The 27,824-nt window shown below is 40.6% G+C and overlaps 1 protein-coding gene across 3 annotated transcripts in view; it reads right to left on the reverse strand.

Annotated features, from left to right (window-relative positions):
* Positions 1-972: 972 nt before the first annotated feature.
* The window catches only part of Kibra (WW and C2 domain containing protein kibra), a 52,116-nt gene continuing 25,264 nt past the window's right edge, over positions 973-27,824 (reverse strand). For 2 of the 3 annotated variants that reach the window (XM_083045386.1, XM_083045406.1), the window contains 9 exons: positions 9,833-9,941; positions 9,295-9,454; positions 7,346-8,941; positions 6,932-7,018; positions 5,793-5,979; positions 5,151-5,606; positions 4,749-4,964; positions 3,944-4,422; positions 973-3,548 (listed from right to left, as the gene is read on the reverse strand). In XM_083045386.1, coding sequence (XP_082901512.1) covers positions 3,083-3,548; positions 3,944-4,422; positions 4,749-4,964; positions 5,151-5,606; positions 5,793-5,979; positions 6,932-7,018; positions 7,346-8,941; positions 9,295-9,454; positions 9,833-9,941 — 3,756 coding nt within the window. In that variant the 3' untranslated portion in view covers positions 973-3,082. Of the gene's footprint in view, positions 3,549-3,943; positions 4,423-4,748; positions 4,965-5,150; positions 5,607-5,792; positions 5,980-6,931; positions 7,019-7,345; positions 8,942-9,294; positions 9,455-9,832; positions 9,942-10,841; positions 11,324-27,824 lie in introns of those variants that run through there. The other variant, XM_083045396.1, reaches the window with a different exon arrangement.

Consider the following 27,824-nt stretch of genomic DNA (forward strand, 5'->3'; position numbering starts at 1 on the left):
AAATAAACGTGGCAAGAGAGTATATTGTATTTTGTCCTTTTAATCATTACCATACGAACCGTTACTTACAAATCAAACTGTGATTGTTTCTTCTGTACCTGTATCTCATGTTATGGTGTGTATGTGTAACTGCACTTGCATATGTTCACTTTACGAAATAATGTTTATATCGTCTATTTCTCTTAGTTGAATCATTAACGTCATTACCGTTATTGATATTATTATTATTTTACTTACTTTGATACAATAATAAGGCGCTATGTGGTAGTGTAAATAATATAATAATATATAACTTTAATTAAATACATGAGCATGATAAATTCAGCATTTATGAGTGCTGAGGCAATTTTATGTTTATATATATATATATATTTTTTTTTCTGAGTTTAATTTTGTAATCGCTTTATGAATCTGCAAGTTTACGAGACGCTCTGTAAAATCGCACTGATAAAAATACATTTGTAAATAACGCAGAGTGAATTAATCACTATGCTGCAAACTTTCCTTTTTCTCTCTTTTGTATGTGTATGTATGTGTGTGTACACATACATACATATACATATATATGTAATTATACATTTATAAGCATGTAACATATAATCGTCAAGATACGTATATACAAAATTATATACAAATTTCTCAAAGTTTTATTTCACTTTTTAGGTCTCCTTCCTCTTTTTTCATTCTTAAAACTTGCACTGGGCTCCTCAATATACAAGTAATATGGCATCGTTACCTTGAAGAAACTTCTCATAAAGTTTTTAATGATTTAGAACGGTCCAGCTCTTATTTTGGATTCTTTTTTTTACTAAAAGAATTCTTATTCCAAAATTATCGCATTTGGAATCCTTATTCCAAATGCGATAAAATTATTTCTTATCTACATTGTGCATTATTATTATTAAAGAATTTTGTCGGTTTTTAATTTTAGTAAAGTTTTTATCAAATTTTCTATTGCTTGAAAAAGAGACAGAGAGAGAGAGAGAGAGAGAGAGAGAGAGAGAGAGAGAGAGAGAGAGAGAGAGAGAGAGAGAGAGAGAGAGAGAGAGAGCCCGCTTTAGACAATCTTATAATTCGCAATTAAATTTGGAATAGAATTTTACTTATTTTTATGTGTTATATATTATATGTGTCAAATATTATAAAAAAGGATTTTAAAAAATATAGAAATATAAAATATATAGTATACACACGCACGCACGCACACACACACACACACATGTATATTATATATATAATTGCATGTGCCGCATATTTCAATATACATACATATATGTGTATATATATATATATATATATATATATATATATATATATATACTTTCTGTTTCGAATTATAGATCCTTTCTAAAGCAGAATTTGAAAAAGCTTTGACCGTTCAAATTAAACAATTGTTATAGTAAAGATGTCAACATACTTTCCGAAATTTCTTTTCGCTTTGAGTCTGGTACAAATATCATTATAATTGATTACACATCTATTTAATGTGTTTTTAAAATACTCGTTAAGATTAATTGCATCAAATTGACCAATTGAATTGTCAGTTATAAACTTTTTTTTTTATAAAATAAATACGGTAATAAAAGCTAATAAAAATCAAGCGCAGAAAACGGCGCTAAAAATTGTCTTCGAAAAAGTTTAATTATATAAATAGAATTTAAACCTTTTAAAACATTTTAAGCCTTTTTTAACTACAATGCTGCACAGAAAATCAACATCATAAGACAAAGTCAGTTAACCAAGGCTACCGATGCAACTACTGTGCATAATCCTCGGAGACTACTTTCTATATAATGTAATTAGCACCGGACATATATTGGACCTAAAAACGCAGCTGTAATTCGAATCGTCGCTTATTCGCGAAAATAGCAGTGAGTATTTTCGATTGTCATAACTTTCATCTAGATGTTCGTCCTTGATGCAATAACACAAGCATTACAGAATACAGACTATTCAGGATTGTTGCATTCAAAGATCTATTGGTCAAAGTAGAGTAACATTTGATTGACCAATTAAAAGAAAGAGAAAATATTTCTTTGCTCCTTTCTTTTACTTTGCGACGAGTAGATTATCGAATGCAACTTCAATGGTACATTCAATCATGGTACATTAGTTAACAAAGCTTCATCAGACATAATTTAATTTAATCATCATCAGTATCAACATATAGTTAAATATGTTATGCGTATTACTTTCATGTTTCCTAAAAAATCACGATTCTTGAAAAATTATATGCGATTTAAAAATAATTGTATATTTACTTTTATCTCTACTATTTTCTATTTCACGCGATGAATTATTATTAATTGTACCACGATAATCTATACCAGATACCCTGTATTATTATCGTCACAGTACTTTTTCCGCGGGACGAATTCGATCATAAGGCACGTTGTCGATCGATTCGTGTCTATAGAATCGATAAGCGTGTAAAATACGTACACTTGGACACATTTCCACTGGACAAGGAGCTCAAAATGAGAAAACTGAACGCAATTGTAAAACGGCAATACCGAGATCGGAGCGAAATTTACCAGCCAATCTAGACGCAGCCTTTTCTTGTCAAACTTTTGAGTCGCAGACCAGCTGCTCGGTGGGTCATGTATTTCGACGCACAAGGGAAACGAACAATAATACGATACGCAAGTATATTGCGGTCGCGATATTGGACTCGGGCGAGTCGTATAATTAACAATTAAATAATCTATCGTGTATGGAGTACCGTTTAAATAATTTATGTTTTCGTATGTACACATCGCACTTGCGCGTTTGCGCGCAATTCTCGCTACTGCAACTATCGAAAGGCTGTTTCTAATACGCAGCATTGGCACACGCGTCTCGCGAATATAGCCGATACGACCGATCGTATCAGCTACAGCGGCTCCGCGCACATTCGATATAACGTTCATCTTTTATTTCTTCGACGTGCACCTTCGTCCTTGCAATCTGCACATGGCACCTGGGATTCAGAATTAGGAAGCAGCGGTTTCCATCATTCGACTCTCTTCTTTCGTCTTTTCTCATCTTGCTACTTGAAACTTGAAAGGCAGATTTGACGGTGACGCGCAATCTTCTTCGGCTCTCATACCTCTACGCCGAGAACCCTGTCGACGACGTATTCGTATCTCTTTGTCGGCTCCCCGTTATCTTCGGTCTTCTCTGTGGTGGACTTGGATAAGGCCTCGCTCTCGCCGTTTTCCGAATTTCGCGCGCTCGATTCCGCCGCTGGCCGACCTTTAGCGTTTACAGGCTTCTCAGTATTCTTCATCATCGGAATCTCATTCTCATTAACGTTCGTAATGACAATTCCGCTCGCATTCCGATCTGCGACGCCGCTGCTGTTCATCGTGGCGGACGACGCGCTTGCGCCGGGAACGCTGTTCGGCCGCATCGTCGAATTTATAATGCCGTGAACGCTGGTAACGGGCTCCGACGTGTATCTTTTATGCGTATGCGATGCCGTAGGACACGTACTATCGGTTCCGAGATCCTCGGGTGGCAGAACAGGAACGTTCAAATTTACTCGCGTGAAGAAGGCCATCTTTTCTCTGAAAAAGAAAAAAAATAACGTTGCTTATCAAATATCTTCTTATACGATTCAGAAAAATTACAGATTCTTATCGTAATTTATTTGAAGATTTATTCTTTTAGTTTTGATTTAGCATTATAATTAAAATATCTGACTTGATTTCGGATATTACCCAGTTACTTTGAATATTACTTAAATATTTGAATTATCAATTATACATATTTTGAAATAATAAAGAAACTGAAAAATATGTAATAAATAATAATAAAAAAACGCATTTATTCTCGTTAATGAGGAATAAAATGTCAATTTTAAGCATTTATTGGAACTTTTTATTTTGGAATATATTATAGAATCATGATAAATCAGGCCATAATAAAAAGTAATCGGGATAAAGCGAAACTTGTTACTTACTTGAAAGAGATGATGTCGGGTTTTCCCTTTCCAGCCTTCGTTTTCCTCAATTTGTAGATCTCTTTCGATGTTTTCTTCATCATCTTCTCCACTTTCTTCTCCTCGGCGGTTTTACCGTTTCTACCACTTTCGGCCTGTAGCATGAGGTTTTGGAATTTTTGATCTTCCAATAGCCACGTTGCCAAATCGGTATCACCTTTCTCGCGCGCTTGTTCCAATCGCTGCTTCAATTCCCGTAACCTACTAAGCTCATCTTGGAGATTATTCAGTCTAGCGTGCTGCGCCTGGAGATCCAATTCGAGATCCAATGACGTTCTTATTGTGGGTGGCAAATAGGACGATTTTTTCGAAGTGGTTTTGTAACTGAGAGCGGAGGAAGGCCGACGCCACCGTAGGGAACGTCTCTCCACTGAATTCCGTTGGAAAGGTCCACCTCTGCGATAAAGCGGCATACTGCTGTCGCTGTCGCTACGATTAAGCTGCAAAGATCAAAAGTGCAAAGATAAGACATGAGAAATAAATAAATAAACGCGAATAATTAGAAATAGAGTCTACTGATATGTAGAAAATTCGCATCTCAAAATACCATAGTGTAATTATAAAAACAAGTAACAAAGTAATACAATCTTTCAATCGTATATGTCTTTTTAACCGTTTGTTTACAATTTACAAATGATTGAAACTTTAAAGCTTTTTATATAAAAAAAACATAGAAAACTTAAAAAATTCTTTTTTTTTTCATGGCATTTTGTACAATTGAAAATAACAAGAGAGATATATGAAATGATATTTAATTAAAACTCACTCGACAGATGTAATGATTTTTGCTGACGGCCGCGCTCGGTGAGAACGTCTGACTCCTCTTGATCACAATGGAGTTCTTGTCGTCGTGAATAGCGCCGGGCACAACGCCAGCCGCAGAGAGTTTCCTTTGCTTGCCCTGCTCCGGAATAAATACGCATTCGGTGTTTGTTTCCTTGTCTTGCGTTTGCCTCGTTTCCTCATTCAGTTCTTCATCTTCCTGTTATATTACACAAGAAAAATCTAGTCGTTAGAAATATATTCAAAAAAATCTTACATCGGATAAAAAAGAATTGTAATAAAATTTATAATCGATCTGTTGAAAGAGACATTCAAACTTCAAGTTCGATGCGATCTTTCGATGCGAAAACGAACGAATCGTAAGCGATGAATAAACGTTGCTTACCTCGTGCTCCAAAACATCCTCCAGAATATTATCCCCCATTATAAACTCCAAGACGATGCCTTCTTCGTCGCTACCCTCGCTTCCGCTTTCGCTATTACCGCCGTCCTCTTCTTCTCGGCTAACCCTACAATTGGCGAGCTCCTCGAGTCTCAGCGATACGGCTGTCTGTAGCTCGTCGCAGCCTTGATTCCTCGTCAAGGTAGATGTCTGAGAACTGATTATCGTACTCTCGTCACTACTCTCTTCTTTCGTATTTTGTGCGCTTCTGTACATCGAGATGTCTGATTCCTGTTTGTCGTGCTTCATTTGCTTCATGATACTCGTGGAAGTGCTATTACTACTGCTAGTACTGGGATTGCTGTCGGACGGTTGCATGAAGCGGAAGGAAAGTATATTGTACCATTTCACGCTAGGAGATTCTGGACTGAAGTCTGCCAGCGAGACTTGCGCAGAACCCTGTAATCGAATAAATGTCCAATTTTTATTAATTTCACCTAAATGAAATTGAGAAGCGCTGATATTTTAAAGACGTCTTGAATTCAGAGTACACTTTGATCATACGTTGTAATAGAATATAAAAATCTCGAAATAAAGCAAAAATTTACAAAATATGAGACAAGTATGAGAAAACTATAAACGTACCAAGCATTTTTCGGCTTCGGTACACCAAAGTGTCACTTGCAGAGTCTTCGTGTACAACTTGTTGAGCGGTACGGCGATCGGAAATATCTCGCCGAAAGTCGGTTTTCGTAGGTCCACGACGGATTTCGTACAGCAACACATGTTAGTGACGGGCGTCTGCATCGGCAACAGAGCGACTTTGATGTATCTAAAATACAAAATGAAAGAGAAATGTCATTTTTGCGTAAAAAGGATTTCACAAAAACGGCGGCTATACAACAGTTACGCGAAAGCAAATAAAATTCGCGAGAAGAATCATATATTCCTCTTTCTCTCTTTCTCCTCTTCCCATTTAGGATTGGAAAATGTTGATTTACCATCACGAGAAAGATGGATCATTAATCAAACGCATAACTATACATTAAACTTTTCTCTCTCTCTCTCTCTCTCTCTCTCTCTCTCTCTCTCTCTCTCTCTCTCTCTCTCTCTCTCTCTCTCTCTCTCTCTCTCTCTCTCTTCTCTCGCTCTCTCTCTCCATCCATCCATCCATCCATCCATCCATCCATCCATCCATCCAGCGAAGCGTCATACCGCGTTTTGCGAAGCAGTGGTATCAACGCAGAGTACTTGACTGCGGCAATAAATTTCCGAGTGGCCGTAAAGCTGATTGCGAGATCATCATAATATCGCTGATAATAAGCGAGCCCTTACATAACAAAGGTGAATGCTGGTCAATGATCTAGACACGAACGCGACAAGGATTTCATAATTATATTTTAATCTCATTTAAATATGTCAATATCTGAGGGCTCTAGGGTGACCGATCGAGCAACTAACTCGATTGACAAATAGACAAAAGTCGAATGCATTTGCGAAACTATTAGCAGGTTGACTTAACATTGCGCAACCGAATTATCTAATCGGTTATCTTTGAAAGCGAGACACCGTTCGCGGATATAATTCGACCTATCGGTAATACTTGTGTACGTTGAACTGTACGCGATATTGACTAATCGAAAATGTAAATACTCGTCTCGAATGTTCCGAGAAATAGAAACTGAAATAAACAGTGCGACGATTGATTATTGCGATAAGGTGAAATGTTGCTTGGAATACATACATCGCTTAAAAATAATTGGAAAAGTCTTATAAATACTCACACTTGTGCGTTGTTGGGTATGAAAAGCGCAGCTAGATTTCTCGCGCGTTCGATGCCAACATGAAGCATTCCATCACTCACCGAATACCTAAATGTAATATTACAAGTTTTAATTCGTTCCAAAATTTAAATTATCGCAAGGACGCAAAGTTCCACAAAATGTAATTTGCAATATAAAAACATATATATGTGAAAAGTCATAAATACTATATATTATCAAAGAATGATTGAAAAATATAATTTCTGCAGATAACATATTTTTAACATATACATAAACTACTTTTGATTTGGTTTGCTAGAAATTTGTTTTTTCTAATATTTTGATATTTCTACATACGTAACACATTATTTTATTTGCTCGTGATATTTATAATTTATAAATTCGCAAATAAAGTAAACGCGCAATGAAACGTACCTCAGTTTGATTTGCACCTGTGCCGTTTCCAAACTCATCTCGCCGGAAGCCAACGGGTCTACGTCGGAGATGAATCCGGACAGTCTTTTCCGATTGGACGCTTCAAAGACGCCCGAATCACCGGCGACGCTCTCGTCGGAAACCGCAGCGGAAACGGATCTAGTGTTGGTGCCAGAACTGCTGGCCCTTGATCTAATCCCAGTGGGCGGTGGCGTCTCGCTGATCGGCGACAACGGGGGTGGTTCTTGAGGCGGTGGCGGCACCTGCTGCAGCTGCAGTAACTGCACACCAGACGCGGCAGGCCTGCCTAGGCCACTACCCTGTGACATGTTGCACGATTGCAATTCGACGGGCGGATGCGGACCAACCACAAGTTTCAGACGATCCTGCGAACTGGAGGAGCACGACTGCTCCTGCTGCTGCGGTACTCCCTGCTGCTGACTGAATCTGAGTTCCGTCAAACGGTCTTCTAGTTGATTCCCGTCGAGATGCGACGCGGCGGTTGCACCACTGGTTGTTACTATCGCAGCCGCCGCTGCCAGGGGTACCACTTTCTGATGCTGCCTCCTCTGTAGTTCTATTTGTTCGTAGGCAGGCGGTGGACCCATCGGTGCGTTCTCGTATAACGGTGACACCGGCGGGCTTACGCTCGACAGACTCGATCTCGGCGAGAGACTGGGTTGAGATCTGCCGGGCGAGGGTGTGCCAACGAGATTGTTATGTTCGGAGCCACGCAACAATCTCTCGACGCGTCTGTGTAAATCTACCATGTCGACCGGTCGTTCTTGCTGTAAGCCGGCAGATCCCAGACACTGTGGACCGCCGTAAATGTCCGTAAAGCTAAGCCCGGAACTGAGGGAACCCTTGCTGCTAGTCGTGCTGAGACTACCAAGGCTGGAGCTACTGCTCACCGATAATGTACTAGCGCTCAATGTCTTCAGCTGGCCCTCTAACATCGCCATCGATCGCAGAGCATCCCTGAGTTGTTGGAGCAACAGCTGCTTCTCCTCGTGGAGCCGTACGCGATCGGTGATGGTTTTATTCGACAGTTCAAACGCGGTGTTGAGATCCTGCTCTAGTTTGCGAATTTCACACTGAATCTTCTTCATATCCTGGTGCGTCCTCGTGCGCGGTGTGATGCTCCGCAGCTCTCGCAGCAGTTGTTCCTTCTCTTGGAATAGTAACAGTTTGTCCTTGTCGCTCTCGGTTTGACCCGGCGTCACCTTCTCTTCGAGATCCGCCAACTGCTGTTGAATGTGCTGGATTCGCTTTCTCGCCTCATCATACTGCAATCTCATACGCGCCATTTCGGCCAATCGGGTCCCAATCGGCACCAGTTCACCCGAGAGATCCGTCTGGGAAGCCGTGCTAAGTTTCTCTTGCGGCAAACTGAGCGTGCTAGCTTCCGGACTACCTTCGCACAATTGCAGCCTTGTCAGCTCGTCTTTGAGCTGCGCCAGCGACTGCATCAGTTCGGCTTTTTCTTTCTCTCCGGAACTCAAAGATTTTTGAATGTTGCGGAGTTCGGTCATAATAGCTTGCGCTTCCATGATATTGTAACATCCACCATGGTGACTGTTCAATTTTTGCTCAACACTATAAAAAGAAACAGTTGGCAAAAGTTAGAGCTACTCTCAACTTATAATTGCAAGTATTATAAATAATTAGCATCATAATTCATAATATGAACAGATGGTTGTTGATAAAAAAATCTTGTAATCCAAGCAATACTGATACTTTTGAGTGTTTGAATTTGTGCATGAAACAATATTATTATTTGTTATTGAAAAGTATAAATCAAAATCTCCCATAAGATTCATTCAGCAAAATGCATAGAAATAACTTTTTTTTGTAAAGATTTACACGTAATTTCGTAAAAGAACGTTAAGTTATTTGAATAAATTAATATAAAAACTTGACGACGATTATAAGGTTTGTACGTGTTATACCTGGCGAGAGTATCCACTCCTCGTTGCGTGCAGTTCATCTCAGCTCGAATCTGCTCGAGTTCTCGTTTTAATCGAGAAACTCGGCTCCTGGCGTGTGCCACGTCGGACTTAAGCAGGTCAGGGTCGTATTTGGTTATCAAGGAACTTGAGCTGGAATATACTGTGAACCACAAATATTCGTCAATACATTTTGATACAATTTGCCCTATGTACTACTATATATTTGAATGATTATTGTATAAGTCTATTTAAACTATAGATATTTAATCGTGTATAAAAAAATACGAGATTAGAAAAAACTGCCGCTTGTATAACAATCTCTAAATTTATAATCTATAATTTTGTTTTACTTTAGATGATATACTTTTAAATAGTGACACGATCGATGAAATATTCAAAAATGGCTACACATAATGTGAGCGCAATTTATTGAGGCTATTAATTAATATAGAAAAAAAATTATTAAAATGTATTTTCATTATAAAAAATATTTAAAAGTGTAAAAAGAAATAATTATATTTTTCGTTAAATTACTCACAACTTGCACGCGATGCGCCAAGGGTAGTTAAGGCGTTATTGAGGTGATTGTACTCATCCTGCGCCAGACAGAGCCTTTGCTGTTTTACGTCATAGATTTCCTTCTTCGCCTATAACACAAGAGTTGTATGATTTTTTTAAACAACTGTCACTAACTGGTACTCGTATCTATATTATATAACATAACACGCCTTTTTCTAAGCGGTAAAACGTCATATCTTGACATAATGTGTTGAGACAAATTAATTGAGCGTATTAAAAAGATAATAATAAAAGTTAAGAGAATAATCTGTTATAGTTGTATGTGTAATTTTCCAAACGATGATTATTCAAATTTTAAAAATTTTGATAATTTTACTTCTTTACACATTGTATATTATATATAGACAGTAATATATGTGTTTCTGCACAAATTGTTGTTTTTTAAATTGTTAAATGAGAAATATGTATATATGTGTGATATATTTAAAAATTAAATTATATCTTTGCCAAAAAGGTAAATATTTATAAAAAAAGAATATCCTTTTTCAACAAAAGCTTTCGAGAAACCTTCTAAATGAAACGTCGAAAAAGAAGGAGACTTTGCTTTCGTTTTTATAGATAAACAGAATGAAATAGATATGCAGTATTTGATAAAATGATGGAAAGAATTATATTTTATCCGTCATCACTATATTGTATTATATATCCAATATTCGGAATCGCAGCATGATTCGCAACTGATGTATCACGACACATCAATCTCACCAAAAGCGATTCATATCCACACAATCGGAATCGCATTTCACCGCGAAAAAAAATGTATAGCGGTCAAACGCTTTAACGACAAAATTTTGCAAAGCATCTCTCTTAAAAGAGAGAAACATAATTTTACGTTTGACACGTAATTCAATCACAAAGATACAACTCGCACTTTCACGTTAAAGCGAAGAAACGACGCGGTATTTACTAAGAGAACCGGCGCGGCGAATACTTTGAAATGTACAATTTCTTCCCAAGTGAATCCTTACATATTCGCAATAATAATAGGCTGTGGCATCGGCGTCGTTGCGTTTGTAACACTGTTCCCAATAAAACTTCTGTATCTGCTCATCGTTTTCGTAATCGTTATGGTAGCACATCCTCATGCGATACTGCGAAACGACGTTCTCATAGATCTGCTCTTGTTGCTGCTGTTGCTGTTGATAGGTCGGTGACTGGAGATAGGTCGGACGTTGCAAAAGGGTGCTCTTGCGTTGTTGCTCCTGCTGCGCCTGCTGATGATGGTAATTGTCGACGTAGCTACGGTACTGGTATGCCGGTACGAGTACACAGAGGGTGTACTGACGGTCCATGCCGGGTACACGGTGGACTGTGCGCACTCTCTGTGGCTACGCGACGATGCCTTGCCTTTCTTCCTCTTCTTCACCCTCTTCTTCCTTCACCTCCTGCTCTTCCACCGCTTCTCCACCGCTGATTTTTCTTCTTCTTCCTCTCTTCTTCTCCTATTCCTTTTCCACCACCTTCTCCCTTTCTCTCTCTCTCTCTCTCTCTCTCTCTCTCTCTCTCTCTCTCTCTCTCTCTCTCTCTCTCTCTCTCTCTCTCTCTCTCTCTCTCTCTCTCTCTCTCTCTCTCTCTCTCTCTCTCTCTCTCTCTCTCTCTCTCTCCGCCTTCTCTCGTTTCGCCGTTTCTTCTCTTCCTCCTCTCGGTCCCGTCTCGTGCCCTCCTGCGCTTGTGTATACTCTCCTATTTCCTCTTTTCTCCTCACCTCATCTTCGCGAAGGCCTCCTTGAGACTGGCCGGTGTACGGGGCCCGAAATTCCGATCCCCACCTCCGTGGGTCTCAATTTTTAAGGGATCCCACCTTTTTTCCTCTTTTTACCTTCTCTTCCTTCGCTTCTTGCATCGTCCAGCCAGTTCTGCTTGCCCCCTCTTCGATGCTCCCACCTACATCTCCTCCGACACCCCTTTTACCCCCACCGTTACAACCTCCTCGTGCACACAGCCTCTTTCCTTTCTTCAACGGGATGAAGCACGAACTGGCTTCGCGAACTCCCCCTCTTTACTTTCCTTCTCTGCTTCTTCTTCATCTTCTTCATCTTCTTCTTCTTTTCCTTCATCATCATCATCATCATCATCATCATCATCATCATCATCATCATAATCATCATCATCATCATCATCATCATCATCATCATCATCATCTTGTTCTTCTTCTTCGTCTTCTTCGTCTTCTTCTCCATTGTCATCTTCTCTTCTCTCATTCCAGAGGCTCTCTCCACCGCGTATTTTTCGTGCCGTCTCTCTCGTTTCTCGGCGGCCTCAAGCACCTCTTTCTTATTCAACCTTTCGTAAAAAGGCAGCCCTCGGCAGTTGCGATAGGGATCGTCATAACCGAGACCCCGATAAACTCTGACTAGAAGAGGGTTGCTTTCAAATTTGAATAGCGCGAGATAAGACTTCGCGTTTCAATCATTCGATTACCTACGCTACACAATCTCTGAGACATTGTCAAAGCGTAACCCTGTCAGTTACTTAAATATGAGAACGCCGCGTTTCGGAGAGGGAATGTACGCAACTCGTACGACTCGCCCTGACAAATTTCAATTTGTATCAAAATTTTGTATCAAAATATTAGAATATTACATGTATACGTGTGTATATTATTTATTCATCGCGCGGAAAGAGTTATAATTTCGCAATGTGTGCAGAATGCTTGCAAAAAAAAAGGTAACTGAAAAGAGTCATTAATGACTACAAAGAAGATAACGTCTCGCATCTTTTAGCGTCTTTTATAAGCACGAAGCAGATAATAGCGCGAAAGTCCTTGATCGAAGGAGATTTTTCTCGCTTTTAGGGCGGAAAAACGCGTTTATCATCACTACTGTAGGGCGCCTCGAGGACGCTTCCTTTTTTCAGGCCCGCGGAATGTCCGCGTGCAATCCAGAAGCACAGGGCGCCCGAGGGCGAATGTATGATCCTGCACGATTGGTGGGGCGTAGCGTGCGCGCGGGTTAAGAGGACGGGTAGCAAGAAGGGGGGAACGGGAGGGTAGTCAGGATTGCAGAGGTATCAGCAGAGGACGAGGACGAGGACGAGGACGAGAGAACGAAAGGCAAGACGGACGGAAGAGGCACGAGGAAGGGCGAGGGACACGAGAGGAAGGAGAAGGGGAAGATCCGGCGAGGTCACGGTACGACCCTGCTGAACGTGGTCGCGCATCCGTCGGGGCCCTGCCATCGCCGTCGGTAGTAGAACCGACCTTGAGTCGCGCATTATGCCCCGTCCTTGTTGGAATTTCTGGGGCCCCTACTGGCCCATCAGCCGTGTCTCCGATCATCTAAGAGCAGGCCCGGCCAGGCCAGGGTCTCGCTTGTTGCGCGTCACCCCACCATCTCCCTGCCAATCGCGGAGTGGTTCTCGCCCATGGGGCATGAGGCATGAGGCATGAGACATGAGGCATGAGGCTCCAGCGATATGTGTGCATCGGGGAAGAGCAGCGCGCACGGATTTCTTCTTCCCCCCATCCTTCACACGGTGCCCTCACGGGTCCTTTCTCCCTCTCACCCTTTCCTCCGCCCTTCCTTATTTCTTCTTCATCATTTCTTTTTCCTCGCCCTCGAAACGTCGCGTCGGAGAGAACCCACGGCGCCTCGCGCGCATATTTCTCGGTCTATACTATTATTGTCGAGGGAGCACGCAGATGGTATCGAGTACGGGCCGGTTCGTCCGCTCCGCGGAAAGGGGCTTTATTTTTCTCCCTTCCTCTTCCTCCTCCTCCTCCTCCTTCTCCTCCTCCTCCTCCTTCTTCTTCTTCTTCTTCTTCTTCTTCTCGCCTCTTCCTATTTCTCCTTCGTCGTCGCCGTCGTCGACGACCTCCGACTAGCGCATTCTTTTTTCGTTCGATGGACTTTCTTCTTCAGAACGGCGAAACGTCAATTTCCGACAGGAAATCTTTTGGGCCCGCTTTTGGATTCCAGTCTCTTCCCTGGTATTTAATCTTCTCTTCCGTAAATATACATGTATACATATCGTAGATACATCCTTTCGCGATGTACGTTTGGTTCTTGCTCTATCCCTTACGGCTAATTTTTGCAAGTTGCACGGTAATAGAATGTGAAAAAATTCAAATTTGCAAATAGCAATATTCATATTTCTTTATTTCGCCATCTTCAATATTTGTGATACATGTAGGTGGCATTTTCGTGATTCTGTATTATTTAAACCTATAATTTAAAAAATTCAACATTTTATAGCATGAATACGAGCTATCTCTTCCTCTGTAATAAATTTTACTTGAATTTAAGAATCTTTTCCTTAGACATGGAAGGAAATACCAGATACATATATATACGTTAAAATGCAATACACATTTGACTTTAGTATAAGCTTTTACGCCTCATTCGCTACAGTCGTTTTGTTTACGACTCTAGTTGAAATGCCTTAACTCGTATCCCTACTTTTCGAGATCATCCTATATACGCCTAGGACATTTCTCCCGCTTCAAGGGAATTGAAAAGAACGAGAAGAGAGGAGGATCTCCGGCGACAGCCGCATTCCAAGCGGGACGCCTAATACCGTTCCTAGCACGACAAAAAACAAAAGGTCATCTCGAAGGATACGAGGGGAGAAAGATATGGCAGGATCATACGAGATGGAAGAAAAGCCGCGCGTCGTAGGACGAAGGAAGGCATATACGCGACGACAAGACGAGAAGAGGAGGCGGAAGGCGTCTCTCAGGGGATATATCCCTGTGCGCGAACGGCCGCGATTTATACCGCCCGGAGCACGCTATCCTAGAGCCGAATGCCTAACTGATTGCTGAATTCCATTCCATCGGCCTGCCCCTTCTCTCCCTCTCTCTCTCTCTCTTTCTCTTCCTGCTTCTCGCTCTTGCGCGAGCGCGCCTTTTCCGCCTCGAGAACGCTATGAGAACCGCCACGAACGTCGTCGTTTGTGCTCTCGTTCAAAATTTCAGCAGCTTTGATCGAATTACTACTCTCCTAAAGAATTTCATCTCCGATCTCGGATAATTCCGACGAAAAAATTTGGTCATTAAAACTTACACGTCTCCTCACCTTTCTCACTATTTCTCCAAGAAATAGAGTATTTCTTTGTTGTATACTCATACTTTATTTCCATATATATAGGGTATAAAAATTAATATAATATTTATTTAGCGTCACAAGGAAATCATGCTATCGTTTATTGTTGACCTACATAGACGATAAAGTTATCATATACTTAATAAACGGATCTATAATTAAGATTTAATAATGCATTCCAACACGTTCCTTTCTTTTTACATTAGAATGACTTGCCTCACCGGAGCTTATTGATAACTCTAGAGAAAAAAGTTTCATCTCAAAGGTCGGAAAAACGAAAATTAAAAAGGTCAAAATATGTTATAAAAAGAAACAGCGGTCACTTTTCCTCTTATTTTATTGTAATCCACATTAACACAGCTTGTATATGGAACTGAACGGAAAAATTCATCTGCGCGCGTGATAGATGCATGTCAAGAGTCGAAATGTCAAAATATTTTGATGCGAGATCTGGCCTTATAATCGATGGGATTAGACAATGTATTCGATGATGGACCGACCCACGATAATTAATAATTCGATAAATGTACATATATGCACGTACGCGTATGTTATCGCGGCGCTACGCAGGATGTTTTCCCGCGCGATGAAAGGACGATGTCCGTGCGCGAACGCGCGGAGCTAAGCGGAAGACGAAGAGCTGTACCGGGAAGAAAATATATGGGGAGATCGACGCGAGAATGCGTTTCCGAGAGGGGAAACGGGCAGGGTAGAAGAGAACGAGTAAACACGAGAGTTACGAATGAGGAAATGGATTGAAAAGATGAAGAAAACTGGAATGCGCGGGAAGGCAGTAAAATAAGAAGCTGCGTAGCGAACAGATGTGGCGAGGAAAAGTTCGAGAAATAGATAAATAAGATATAAAAGGATCGAGAGCAATGTGGGAAAGTGTGCGAATATAAAAGAAACGAAAAAGGAATCTAGATAGATAAAAGTGTGTATATTGCGAATAAGAAAAAACAGGAAACGAACAGGAACGAGCTGGAGAGAAATGAAGCGAAGTGAAAAAGACAGAGAGTAGAGATGATGTGAAATAAGAAGCCGGTGAAGTGAATAAATATCTCTATTTGAAAGCTTACTATATATATATATATATATAAAGACGAATGAGTGTATCACACAAAACCCAGACAAGATAAAACTAGCCGCACTATACACCCTATAACGATGTACATAAAATGTCATATAGGTATGAGATCTCACATTTATATGTATATATATATATATATAAATTCTACAAAATTCTATAATACATTTCTCAATTCTTGATGACCTACATCATCCTATATGCTATAAATGAAGAGTGCCGCGAGAATCCGACGTGGTACCACAGGGCGATGATTACCCGCGCGAGCGGGGAGCGAATGCGCGAATTTGCACGAGGCATACAAGCTCGCGATCTACGGGAAGCGAGATGGAGCGGATGGAGCAAACTCGAGGTAGAAAGATCGCGCGCAAGAGAGAAAGATAGAGGCCCCGGCACGGCTGAGGAGAAGTTCACATTGTAGGGAGTAATGGCAAGGAAGGAGGCCCGTTCGCGAGCGAGCGAGCGATGGTGATGCTGGCGGTAGTGGCGACGGCGGAGGAAGAGGGATCGGAATGCAGCCGAGTGAGGAATTCCGACCCCTCCCGCATATTTATCTGAACGCGCGGCTCTCGGCGGCGGAGGCAGCGGGACCTGGGTCGGGCCCGGTTCGCGGGACCCCCTTTTATAGCGCGCCAACCACGCGGGCCCCGCGAAGGAGAGGGAGTACAAATAAAAGAGAGAGAGAGAGAGGAAGCGAAATAAAGAGAGAGACAGAGGGTGAGGGAAGCGAGGATACCTACGAGGCCAGTGCCAGGCCACTACTATACGGCCTTAGCGCGCGTATAGGCTTATTCAGGAATGCCCGCGGTGTTTTGTAATTGGGCGCATTCGTAAGATTTTCTCGTGAATGCGCGAGAAGAGAGAGAGAGAGAGAGAGAGAGAGAGAGAGAGAGAGAGAGAGAGAGAGAGAGAGAGAGAGAGAGAGAGAGAGAGAGAGAAAGAGAGCGCTTGACACGACGCGAGAGAGTTGCCTTTTTCTCGGCGCCGTCTTGCTTTATTTAAGGTTTGTTCGATAGTTGTTGGTGCTCTGTGTGTAGTTGACATTTAGAATGGGGTTTTTTTTCAACGTTTCCGCTCATTACTAGCAATGATGAATGATGATTCTTAGGCCGAACCTATTAAGTTTGAGTTCATTTATTTTCAATGCTCTGCTCTCTTTCGATGTGTGATATATATATGTATAGAAGTATTTAACCTAATTTGTGTCAGAGTATAATCGCTGATATTCACTTGTACCAAAATATGTTTATCAAAGTCTATGTGCGCGCGCGCAATTTTGTATGTATATGTAACTAAAAAATATTAATAAAATATTACAAAAACGAGCTCTCGCTTCTATGCGGATGGTTTGTAAATTTTATGACGCCCAGCCGGGACAACGTCGCTCAAGTTTCCACCGGACATGACTTTCGTAGAATTCGGCCGCCGCTCTGCCACCCCAAGGCTGATGAGGACTCGACGATGGCCGACACGACGAAAAGGAAGAAAGAAAGAGGAACGTGCGTGCTCTCGAGATTAAAATGATTAGGTTTAGGGAGAGGGTGAGGGCAGGGAGGAGGAAGGGAAAGGGGGGCGTCGAGGGCCCGAGCGCTACCGGGCGCTCACGTGATCGCCCTGTGGCTACCGAATTCCGTATGAAGTGGGTCTCGTGCTTCGCTCAAAGGGCCCCTTCTAAACAACCCGATCCATTTCGGGATCCATCACGGGAGTAGGAAAATCGACCGGTATGCATATGAGCGGACGTATATACATATAGCTTCGCATTCTTGGCCTTTATACGGTACTTTGACAATTATAAAGTTCCCGTGTGTGCATTAACGAGAGACTGTTAATGCACGGGAGAAATTTATAATGGGACACTGTGTATTTTATCGAGATGCAAAGTATCTCGTAAAATGCAATTATCGTCCTCTGTGTCTCACGATGCTCTTCCAAAGTGCAATCCAGAAATGTGACTCATGCGTTACACTTTGTTCTCGACCACGCGCGACATTCGAAGAATAAAGCGAACAAATAAGATAAAAAAAAGTCATGCGTGTGTGATTGAAAAGATTTAAATGTCAAAAATCTGCAAAATATCTCAAATCCTTTAATAAGCTCAAAATCCGTTCAGGGAACTTGACTTGTAGGAGATAAATTTCTTCATTTCGATATATCTTTCTAATAAAAATATTTTCTCTCGTACGCGCGAAAAGTCTCGAATACCAAATTCTCTCTCGACGAATTCATCGTTTTAATATTTCCTATTCGTGAAGTAGAACATTTTATATAAAAATATTTCACACACACACGCATACGTATACGTTCATCAATGTGCGCGTGAATTTTTGCAAGCGTCTGATGGAACGCGCGAGATCAGTGATATCTGATTCAGATTTACGTTTGATGGAAGGAGGGCGAGAGAGAGAGAGAGAGAGAGAGAGAGAATAGAGGGATCGCGAGAGTAATCGGGCTGACGGTCGAGAAAGGAATTTCTTTAGCCGGACAGCTGCTGCCGAACAAAGGACGCGGGATATAAAAGAAGAGTTCCTCAGGGCGCACGTGGCTCTTGCGAGAAGAAGAGAGAGGGAAGGAGCGACCAAGGAAGAGAGAGAAAAGAGAGAAAGAGAGAATCTATAGCTAATACAAGAATCGAGTATACACACACACGCGACTTGTTTCTTCGGTACTTTTTCAAAAGTTTCGTTCCCTCTCTCTTCCTCGCAATTTTGTCTTTTCTTTTTATTATCATATCAGTCGGAGAAAATAAATCGCTCCATATAAAAAAAAATTTTTTTCGACAAATTAAGAAGACTTTTATTTAAAAAAGATTGTATTCAAAAGTTCTCCAAAGAAAATTAAGCATCTTTCTACTTTATAATTTATAACATGTTAAAATTTTATGACAAATTACGCGCCACATCCGGTAGGTATCGTGTATCCCATAGGTATAATTTCGATTTCTTTTGGTATCGCGCGAGGTACCGGACGTGCAACTTTATGCAATCGGGAGGATCGACTTGATTCACTTCGCGTCGACTGACAACATGCCGCTATGACGCACGCACGCACGCACGCACGCATGCACGCATGCAGGCAGTCCGCATTCTTGCTCACAGAAGTCGCCACGATGCTCGATTCACACGTTGTCGGAGTCAATCTCGCGATTCGCCGCGGCAAATCTATGCCGCTCCGAAAGCAACTTACTTTTGTATTAATGCTCGCGTATATCGCGAGTGAAAGTATATCGCGCATTCCGCAAATGTTATATAGCGAACGAGCGTGCGCGTCCACGCGAATTAAGCTCTCCCTAAATTAATCCAAGACTTGTCCAAGAGAGAACGCACCCTGCGTTTAATATATTTTCGGGAGAAACTCGAACAATAATTTTACAAATGATCGAGGAGAAATAATTTATCGAAATATAAAGACGTGGTATAAAGCCTGATTTATTCGAACGATCAACTCGTTTCATTTCACCGAACGTACAAGTATATAAAAACGTAATAATAATAATCCATGTACAAAAAGTATTTGAAATGAACCGAGCGATCCGCAGCTGATCCGCGATGAAAATGGAACTGTATAAATAGACGCTGGCCGAATTAATGCGTCGCAGAACGTATTTTCGCACCTGTCTCCGGTGAAGATAACGGCTGATACGATGCCGACGCGCGATAGCGTCGCGTCGTGCCGCATTCCAACGCGTCCGCCTTCGTCTCTCGCGCCGCAAAACCAGCCGATCGCGAGCCTTTTGTCGGCAATAGGCAATTAATTCAACGACAACACGGCGAGTTTCATACTCGAGAGAGCGCGAGTTTGTTTTACTTATGTTTTACGTCGATTATCAATTAATCATCAAACTATGTGTGAGAATTTCGATCGACTCTCCCTTCTCTATATTACACAGATTTCAAATTAAATATAATTAATCTCCTTTTCGTGTGTGTGTGTGTGTGCGCGCGCTGATATGTATATATACAATTATTATAGCAATGCGTCGAGACACCCGGTATATACATTTGCGGTAGCACTGTTACCTTATCGGCCAGATACAGTAAGATTTAACGAATTCCTGCAGGGGAAAGTTCTTCGCTGCATTTTGCGTTTCGTACATGCACATACATGCACGCGCGCGACTTACATATCTGCTTAAATAAATATGTGCGAATATGCACAAACACACTCGCGCTTCTCGCTGACGCGCGAAAGAAACATTTGCACCTTGCGTGAATCATGCTCGTATCGGCGCAAAATTATATGCATCAATTAGAATTATAAAATCTCGATTTCCTACAATTGAACAGATCGCTCTCTTATATGGACATTGGCTTCTTTAATCGTTGAATCATTTTTTTTACATATCCATCGTATATAAGTGCATTTATTTTAACGATATCCAACCGGAAAATTATCAAGTATATGTCGAAAATGTAATATAAATTTCTTTCTTCGACATTTGAAAGAGAAATTGATTCAATTAATTAGCGAAAGCCCGTTCGATCTATATATTTCCATCTTCTTTCTCGGCAATTTAATTTTTAATTACCCGGTAAATATTTAATTGAACGTCTCTCTAAATAGTTCCATTAATTACAAAAGCTCTTCCGCGAGTATAAGAATGAAAGAAAATCGCTATCGCTATGAAATATCAGTATATCATAAACAATGATACAATCGTTAAGGATGACTTCAATGTGTCAAAAATATTGAATATAGAATGCAAAGTGCGAACATTTTGATATTGTCAATGATACGAAAGATATAATATCAAAGTACAGATATACATCTCTCAACGTAATTAATTATTTATCGTTGCATCGATTTCCACAGATTGTTGCTAATATACAAATTTGCAAGATTTCACAAAATTGAATTCATCTTATTCGATGCGCGAACTCTGCGGTTAGGAGATACCTCTCACGCGCGTGCGTGAGAGGCGGCACAGGCCGAGAGAGCGATGCTGATATGAATGGAATGCGATGCTATTATCGGAGTATATTCACCGATAACTCGTTACGTCGCGTCGCGCGGCGAGATCGGAAGATATTGCGAGAGAGGCGAAAGATCGACTCGCGCGCGCTTCGGGACAATCTGTATAAATATACACAGCGCGCGAGAAAAAATGGAGGAATCGAATGCGTTTCTCTGGAGATCCGTGCATTTTTCTACGACGCGTCATCTCGCCTCGAATGATCTAAGCGTTTCTGCGTCTTGTTAGCGAGACATTGCGCTAATTAACTCTATACTCTTGGCTGGAGTAAAAATTTTATTCCAAATTAATAAACTTTTCAGAAGGAGTCAGACTATTAGTTGTGCACAGAGCACATATTTTTCTTAATCCGCGACATCAAGTAATTAAATTAAATCTCAATTTGAGATTTTTATTTTATAATAAACTCCCTGATCTTTGCAAAGAAGCGTAGTGAGAAAAATATTGAATCAATATCGGATTGATTCTAATATGATTTATAAAACAGACAAACCAGTTTTATAGAACCAACAAAATGTTTTTGGAATAATTGATACTTTATTTATAAAAGAGCAACTATCATCAAAGTTTCTTTCTCGATATCTATCGCGCATTGTTAGAAACGATTACACATCGCGACCATTATCCGTCACATAAACACTTGAATGCAACTTGGATCGTTTAAGAGATATATACATTGATCGCGACAATAGAATACAACAATCTATGTATAATAATTTCCGACATATTATTGTCCCTTCGACACATTAGAGCTGTCGTCGCACAACGTTGTAACATTCGCTCAGCAAGCGCTATGATTTATTATTCGCGATGCAAATTGAGAATGAAAATGTTCTGAGAATATTCTCTGAGAAAATTCTATGGGAACGGCAATTGTGTCTGAACATATTCTCTCCAGAGGGGGAAAATATTCCGAGATAATATATTTCGAGAATATTGTGAAAATGTTCTTCGAGAATATAATAGAGGATGTGTATATTTTTTATAGCTGCATGTGTGTTTTTCGAATATATTTATTCAATCTTTTCTTACTCGCAGATTTTAACTCTTGTAGATAATCTTTTCTGAATAAGAGTCTCATGACAAGTCAACGTTTTGAGAATTTCCAATACTATCTAATCTTAGCCTTATGTCAAACGCTTTACATAAAATTAAAATGCAGTTGATTCGAATTCTCGATAATAAAAATAAGTGGCAAAAATATTCTCTTATCTGCATTTCCCTCGATTATATATAGCACCAAGAATATAATCGAGTGTTCTTTCCATTTTCATCGAAATCCATAAATATCCGGCGGATTCTCGACAAGGCCGCGATCTACGAATGTTATCAAGATTTTCCGATATCTCCCCATTCAAGAAGACCGTTTTATCGAGTAGCGCGTTACAAAAAAAATCAATCGATTATCCTCGATGATAAGGACGATTCTCGGATCCAATTAATTCATAGCATATTATGCGTTTACCTTTTGTCAATAGAGCGAGCTAACTGACTGCATATGCCTGCAATTATCAGATAACGCAATAATTATCAGAATGGCGATCGGCTATATATTTACGCTCGCGAAATCGAACAAACCTGACGATGTATCTTTTATTGTACATTTTAAAAAAGAATTTAAAAAATATCACTTTTACTTTTGTACACAAAAGATTAATTTTTATTAAAGTATTTTGTCACCGATATGTAAATACTAACACAATACATGATTATTTTTAAATGTAGTTTCTGTAGAAGGAAATATTCGATAAGAATATCGATAGCTCCTTTACGATTGAAGAATCCGTAATCATGCGAGGCTCAAAGATCGGAATCCCTTTCACGTCGGGAATGCGTCGTATAACCCTTGCCACGAGTGCTCTTTCGGAGAAATCGGAGAATCAGATACCCCCCGAGAAAGAGAGAGCATTCCACCGAGATGATTGTCGGGTGCTATATTGAGTCTTCCTGCGAAGACCTTCTTATCACGAAGACGCGACGGAACGTCAAAACAGCGTGGGGACTATCTTTGACCGAGAGCACGTCAAGAGAGTACGAAGATCATCGCACAGTAGCCTCCTTATATTACCAGGAATTTAATGCGATAGCTGTGCGTCACGGCCGCACAGGAATAGAATTATGATAAAAGATAACGCCTCGTCGCACATCGATGTAGGTATATACTCAATGTCAGTAATTTAATTATCATTTCTCTCTGTCCTCTCCCACCGCGATTAATTTTTCTAAATAAATCCTATATAAATTTTCGCGCATTATCGATATAATTGATCGACGAATAAACAATGGGCGCTTAATCGTACGTATTACGATTGATTTATTTCATGCTGCGAAGAAAAAGACAATACGGATGTATATTATGCCTTACACTGGAATAATTGTCACTTTTAAGGACTCGTGATTCCAAGGACTCCCGGAACAGAAGGGTTTTTAAAAATACACATTCGCGGGTAAACAGTAGCCATATCCGAATCTCAAGTACGAGATATTCAGTTGCCGGTTATCGCGGAGTGATAACGTCTCGATAATCACGCTTCTCGCATTCCTGCCTCGATAAGATAAGACTCGATTGCTCGTGATTCAATTTTGCTCGCTTGCCAGCCCAATTCACGCATGTATTATGAACGAAAATGCGCCCACCGATCAGGAGTCAGGAAATAGAACATATGGCGGCCCAAGTTTTTTCTTTCAACACGCGAGTATCTAGTACACGCTCTCTACATGCATACGTACGTACAATTTCAAGAGCATAGCGCGCTTAATTCACGATAAAGTCGGTTGGCAACAAATTACACCGTGATATAAACCGACTCAATGAACGTCACCGTCAGGATACCCGTCCTACTCGCGCGTTACCAATGATATAATTTCTCTGACGTCGGACGTCGAACTCTAGTCTGCGTTCTCCACGCGCGGACCTCTGTAAGGCCCACGCGGCAGGCGCGACACATCTAAGGTCAATCTCCAGAGGTTAAACCGCTGGGAAAGTTTAGTATACAAAGTCATGGTATCGGTCGAGATTATGGCCGATATTATTTAAATGCGGAAATTTGCATGAAAATTTCCAATCCGGCCGTTTACCTTTCAATTTTAAGCCAAAAGACATGTGTCTATAATTGATACTTTTCTGAAGGAAATAAACTATATTAATTTTTTAAAATTATACAATCAAGTGTTTAATTTAATGAATAATTTTCACTTGATTACTGCGTATTGCCGTGAAACATTATACAAATGGATGATTTATTTCATGCGCAGAAAAAGATTCCAATATTTAAATTAATTCGGAAATATTTTAAAAAATCCAAAGGAATTCGTAATTCTAGATGCATTCGAGTCTATACCATTTGTCTGACAAATTCTAAATTGGCCAAACTTTATCGCTACTGCAAATTTTCCCCTGACTTGACAAAAACGAGCGAAAACTTAATTTTCTTTTTACATATCTAACGAGACCGCGCTCTTGACGTTCCAAAATTCCAAGCTGCAAAGACAAAGAGAGAAAGAGAAAGCATGACGCGCTATAAAGAGACGTTAAGACAGAAGCGCATCACAAAGAGAGTTCGAGAAAGAGAGAAAGGACAAAATGATTAAAAAAAGAGAACGAGAGAAGGCGGAGGAGAAGGAAGAAGAGAGAAAGGAGAAGAGAGCGAGAGGAGCACGTCGGAGAGAAGCGTGAAATTCCGTCGGATCTCTAAAAATAGTCGCATACAAAAAGGAAGAATAACACGAGTACGCGTATATCTGGTCTCCGAGTAAAAGCGTAGGCCTATTTATGTATCGCCCGGTAGAGATGGAATCCCGATCCCTTCGTATGGTCGTTAACATTGTTTGTCCCTGGAGAAGGAGAGCTGTAGGAATGTGAAAAGCCACGCCAGCACAAACGGCATGCACAAGCGCGGTGGCCGGTCTTTCGCGGTTAATTCCGAATCGAAATTCTCGCGAATGAAATGACAAAACGGCCGAGGTATTTCGCGCGATACGTTCTTGTGTGTGGGGGGAAAAAAATCTCGAGACACCAAGTTGCGAAGAGAAAGCTTTTAGTCGAGCGATCCTTTTTTTTTTTCATATAAGCAGGTAGCAAAATATTGAATCGTGTTTTTAAATAATTGACAAAAAAAAGCAATTATATCCTGCAAATACTACACATTTTTTATAATTTCTTTTTATGTAAATTAGCGCAACATTTAACAATGTTACGGATTTACAATAAGTCTTTAAAAAAAAAAAAAATACAAATTTCTTAATTATTCGCTCATGCACAGACTACATGAGATTAAATAGAGTTCAATAAACTGAAGGAATAAAGCGAACGAGTTGGACTGGAATGAAGGAGCAAGGAAGGAATTGTGATAAGAATGGAGCCTGATGGCACGATACCGATGAACAAGTCAAATTTTTTCCGCCCCGGCACGTGGGAATTTCGCGGGGCATATTCCCAGGATTCACCTCTCCTGAGAAAGATAAAAATAATTGTGCAGGGCCTCTGGAAGAATCGAGCGTGCAAAAAGATATACACTGTGGCACGGGTAAATTTCAGAGAAGTGCAGCGGATGCATCCAATTTTAAAACTTGAAAAATCTCGAAAATTATAAGAATAATCTTGAAAAAATTTAAAGTAGGAAAAAGGTCTTGACATATTTATACAATAAACGCAATCACATTTAATTGATTTTACATTTAGAATATGGCGAGACGCTATATCTTGAACGTGTAAAATTAAATTTTGTACATTATAAAATTAGTCGAATGACAAAATAAAATAAGTATGACAATTTCTTAATGTTTATAAACGTTTCAATTTTTAAACAATAAATACAAAAATGTTTTATGCTTCAATATTATTCGAAAGTCTACATCTTTACGAAATAAAAATTCTGATTAAAAAAAAATGTGCAAACTATATAGAAAAAAATGAAACATTGAAAAACGTCGTCGGAATATTCGACAGCGGAAATAAAGGATTATACAGGCATCTCTCCGGCGCGGCGGCGCGAGAGGAGAGAGGAGCATCATCTCGACGAGTTTAGAGAAGAGACGCGAACGGTAGCATATATATCCGCTCGTTCCGGCTTGATCGTACGCTCTCGGCAATCCTCGTGACTCTTCGTGCGTCACTTTGTGGACCGCCTGGGGGCCCTACGCGAGCGTAACACGGTAGCCACTATGGCCAAAAGGGTCCCATGGTGCGAGTTACGCGAAACCGAGAGAAAGAGAGACAAGTGGAAAAATAAAGAAAGAGGGGAACCGGACGAACGTCTCGGCTTGAGAGACAGGAGAGAAGAAGAAAGAGCGAAATGTCCGAGGGGGACCAAAAGGACAGCAGAAATCAGGGAGAAGGGGGCGAAGGGGGGAGGGGGAGGGCCCGGCATCTTTTCTTCGTGATGCATTGAGGCTCGAAAGAACGGCGTTAAGGCCCCTCTTTCTCCCTCTCGCGCGACGCCACGTACTACGCTCGATTCCCCTGTCCCCCCATCTCCCCCCGCTAACCGCGGGGCCCCATCGACGAGGGGAAGAGGCCGAGAGGAGAGCCTATGGCAAGAGCAACGGCGGTGGAGGGCCAAGGGAGGGCAATTCGAGAGGACGGGAGACATTCCAATCTCTCGTGGCAAGCCTCCTGCTTGCCTGCCTCGCTTGCCGTCCCTCGCTCGCTTGTCTGCTCCGCCGCTTGCCAAGTCACCGTCTTAAAGCCGACTCACGGAGTGCCACACGAACGCGATCGTAACCCTCTATAGAATATCTCCTCTATCAGGCGCTATCGAGCCAATTCATTTTTATTTCAAATTAGCAATTATTAGTATCCAAGAATTTGCAGAAATCGGAAACGACCCGAACGAGCTGACGGTGACCTCATAAGGAACAACGCAAAAATTAAATAAATGCATATTGATGAAACATTTTGGAGAAGCACGAAAGAAATACGACCAAACATCTATCTCTAAAGTTACGATCGAAAAATACGCCTTCATTGAATATTTTAATGTTTAATTTGTTAAGTGATTAGTTTCATCAATAATGCAAACGTCGTACATATATGTTTATATATCTCGTGCGGATAATACATTCCGATCATTATGCGTATGACGGTAAGATCATTCTTTCATAACAATCGATTGTATAATAAACGATTGTACATTGACCAGTTACAATGTTGCCGAGATCAAAACTAGTACGTAGCGCATAAATGTACCCGAGTATGCTTTCAATAATCGCGAGACCGCGAGAAAAAGAGATGAAGAGCACAATGTGAGCGTAGAGTATATACGCCATGCTCTGCAGATCCAGTTGCAAAGAACGACTCCGCTTTCACATTTATCGAATTCCAACCGTTCGTTCGTTCTGCATACCACGATACCGCGAATCCGTTCCGAAACCGATTTTACGAAGCCGAGAGATCACGTTGTTGAGAACGTTGCTGATTGTTATACGCGTGATCCATGATAGCGAGAGAAGAATATATGGTCTTTCGATGATCTAATTTATAGTCAAACTTGAAGATATTTCAATTTTAGAGAAATCTTTTCTATAGAAATAAGATCTCTATACTGGAAAGGTTAACGACGTTTTACGTACTCGTATTTGCACACATTCATCTTACTAGAATACATTTCGAAAAGAGACGGTCGCAACAAAGAAAGATGTTTGAAAGAGTATCCTCTTTTTTCAAAACTTGTATTTATATATTTATCATTCCCGATTGTTATTGTTAAAAAAAAAATTCAGAGTATCCGGAAGAGAGAGAAAGAGCGTGTGTTTTACTGACAATGAGATAAATGCTTTATTCTCAATCAATTCATTCAATCATTCAATTCATTTATATTTAATAATTTTTTCTATGCTTTAATCAATCCTT

The sequence above is a fragment of the Prenolepis imparis genome, unplaced genomic scaffold (genome assembly GCF_030444845.1).
Source record: "Prenolepis imparis isolate NDT839.2.m4 unplaced genomic scaffold, iyPreImpa1.0 SCAF_1, whole genome shotgun sequence".
NCBI lineage: Eukaryota > Metazoa > Arthropoda > Insecta > Hymenoptera > Formicidae > Prenolepis > Prenolepis imparis.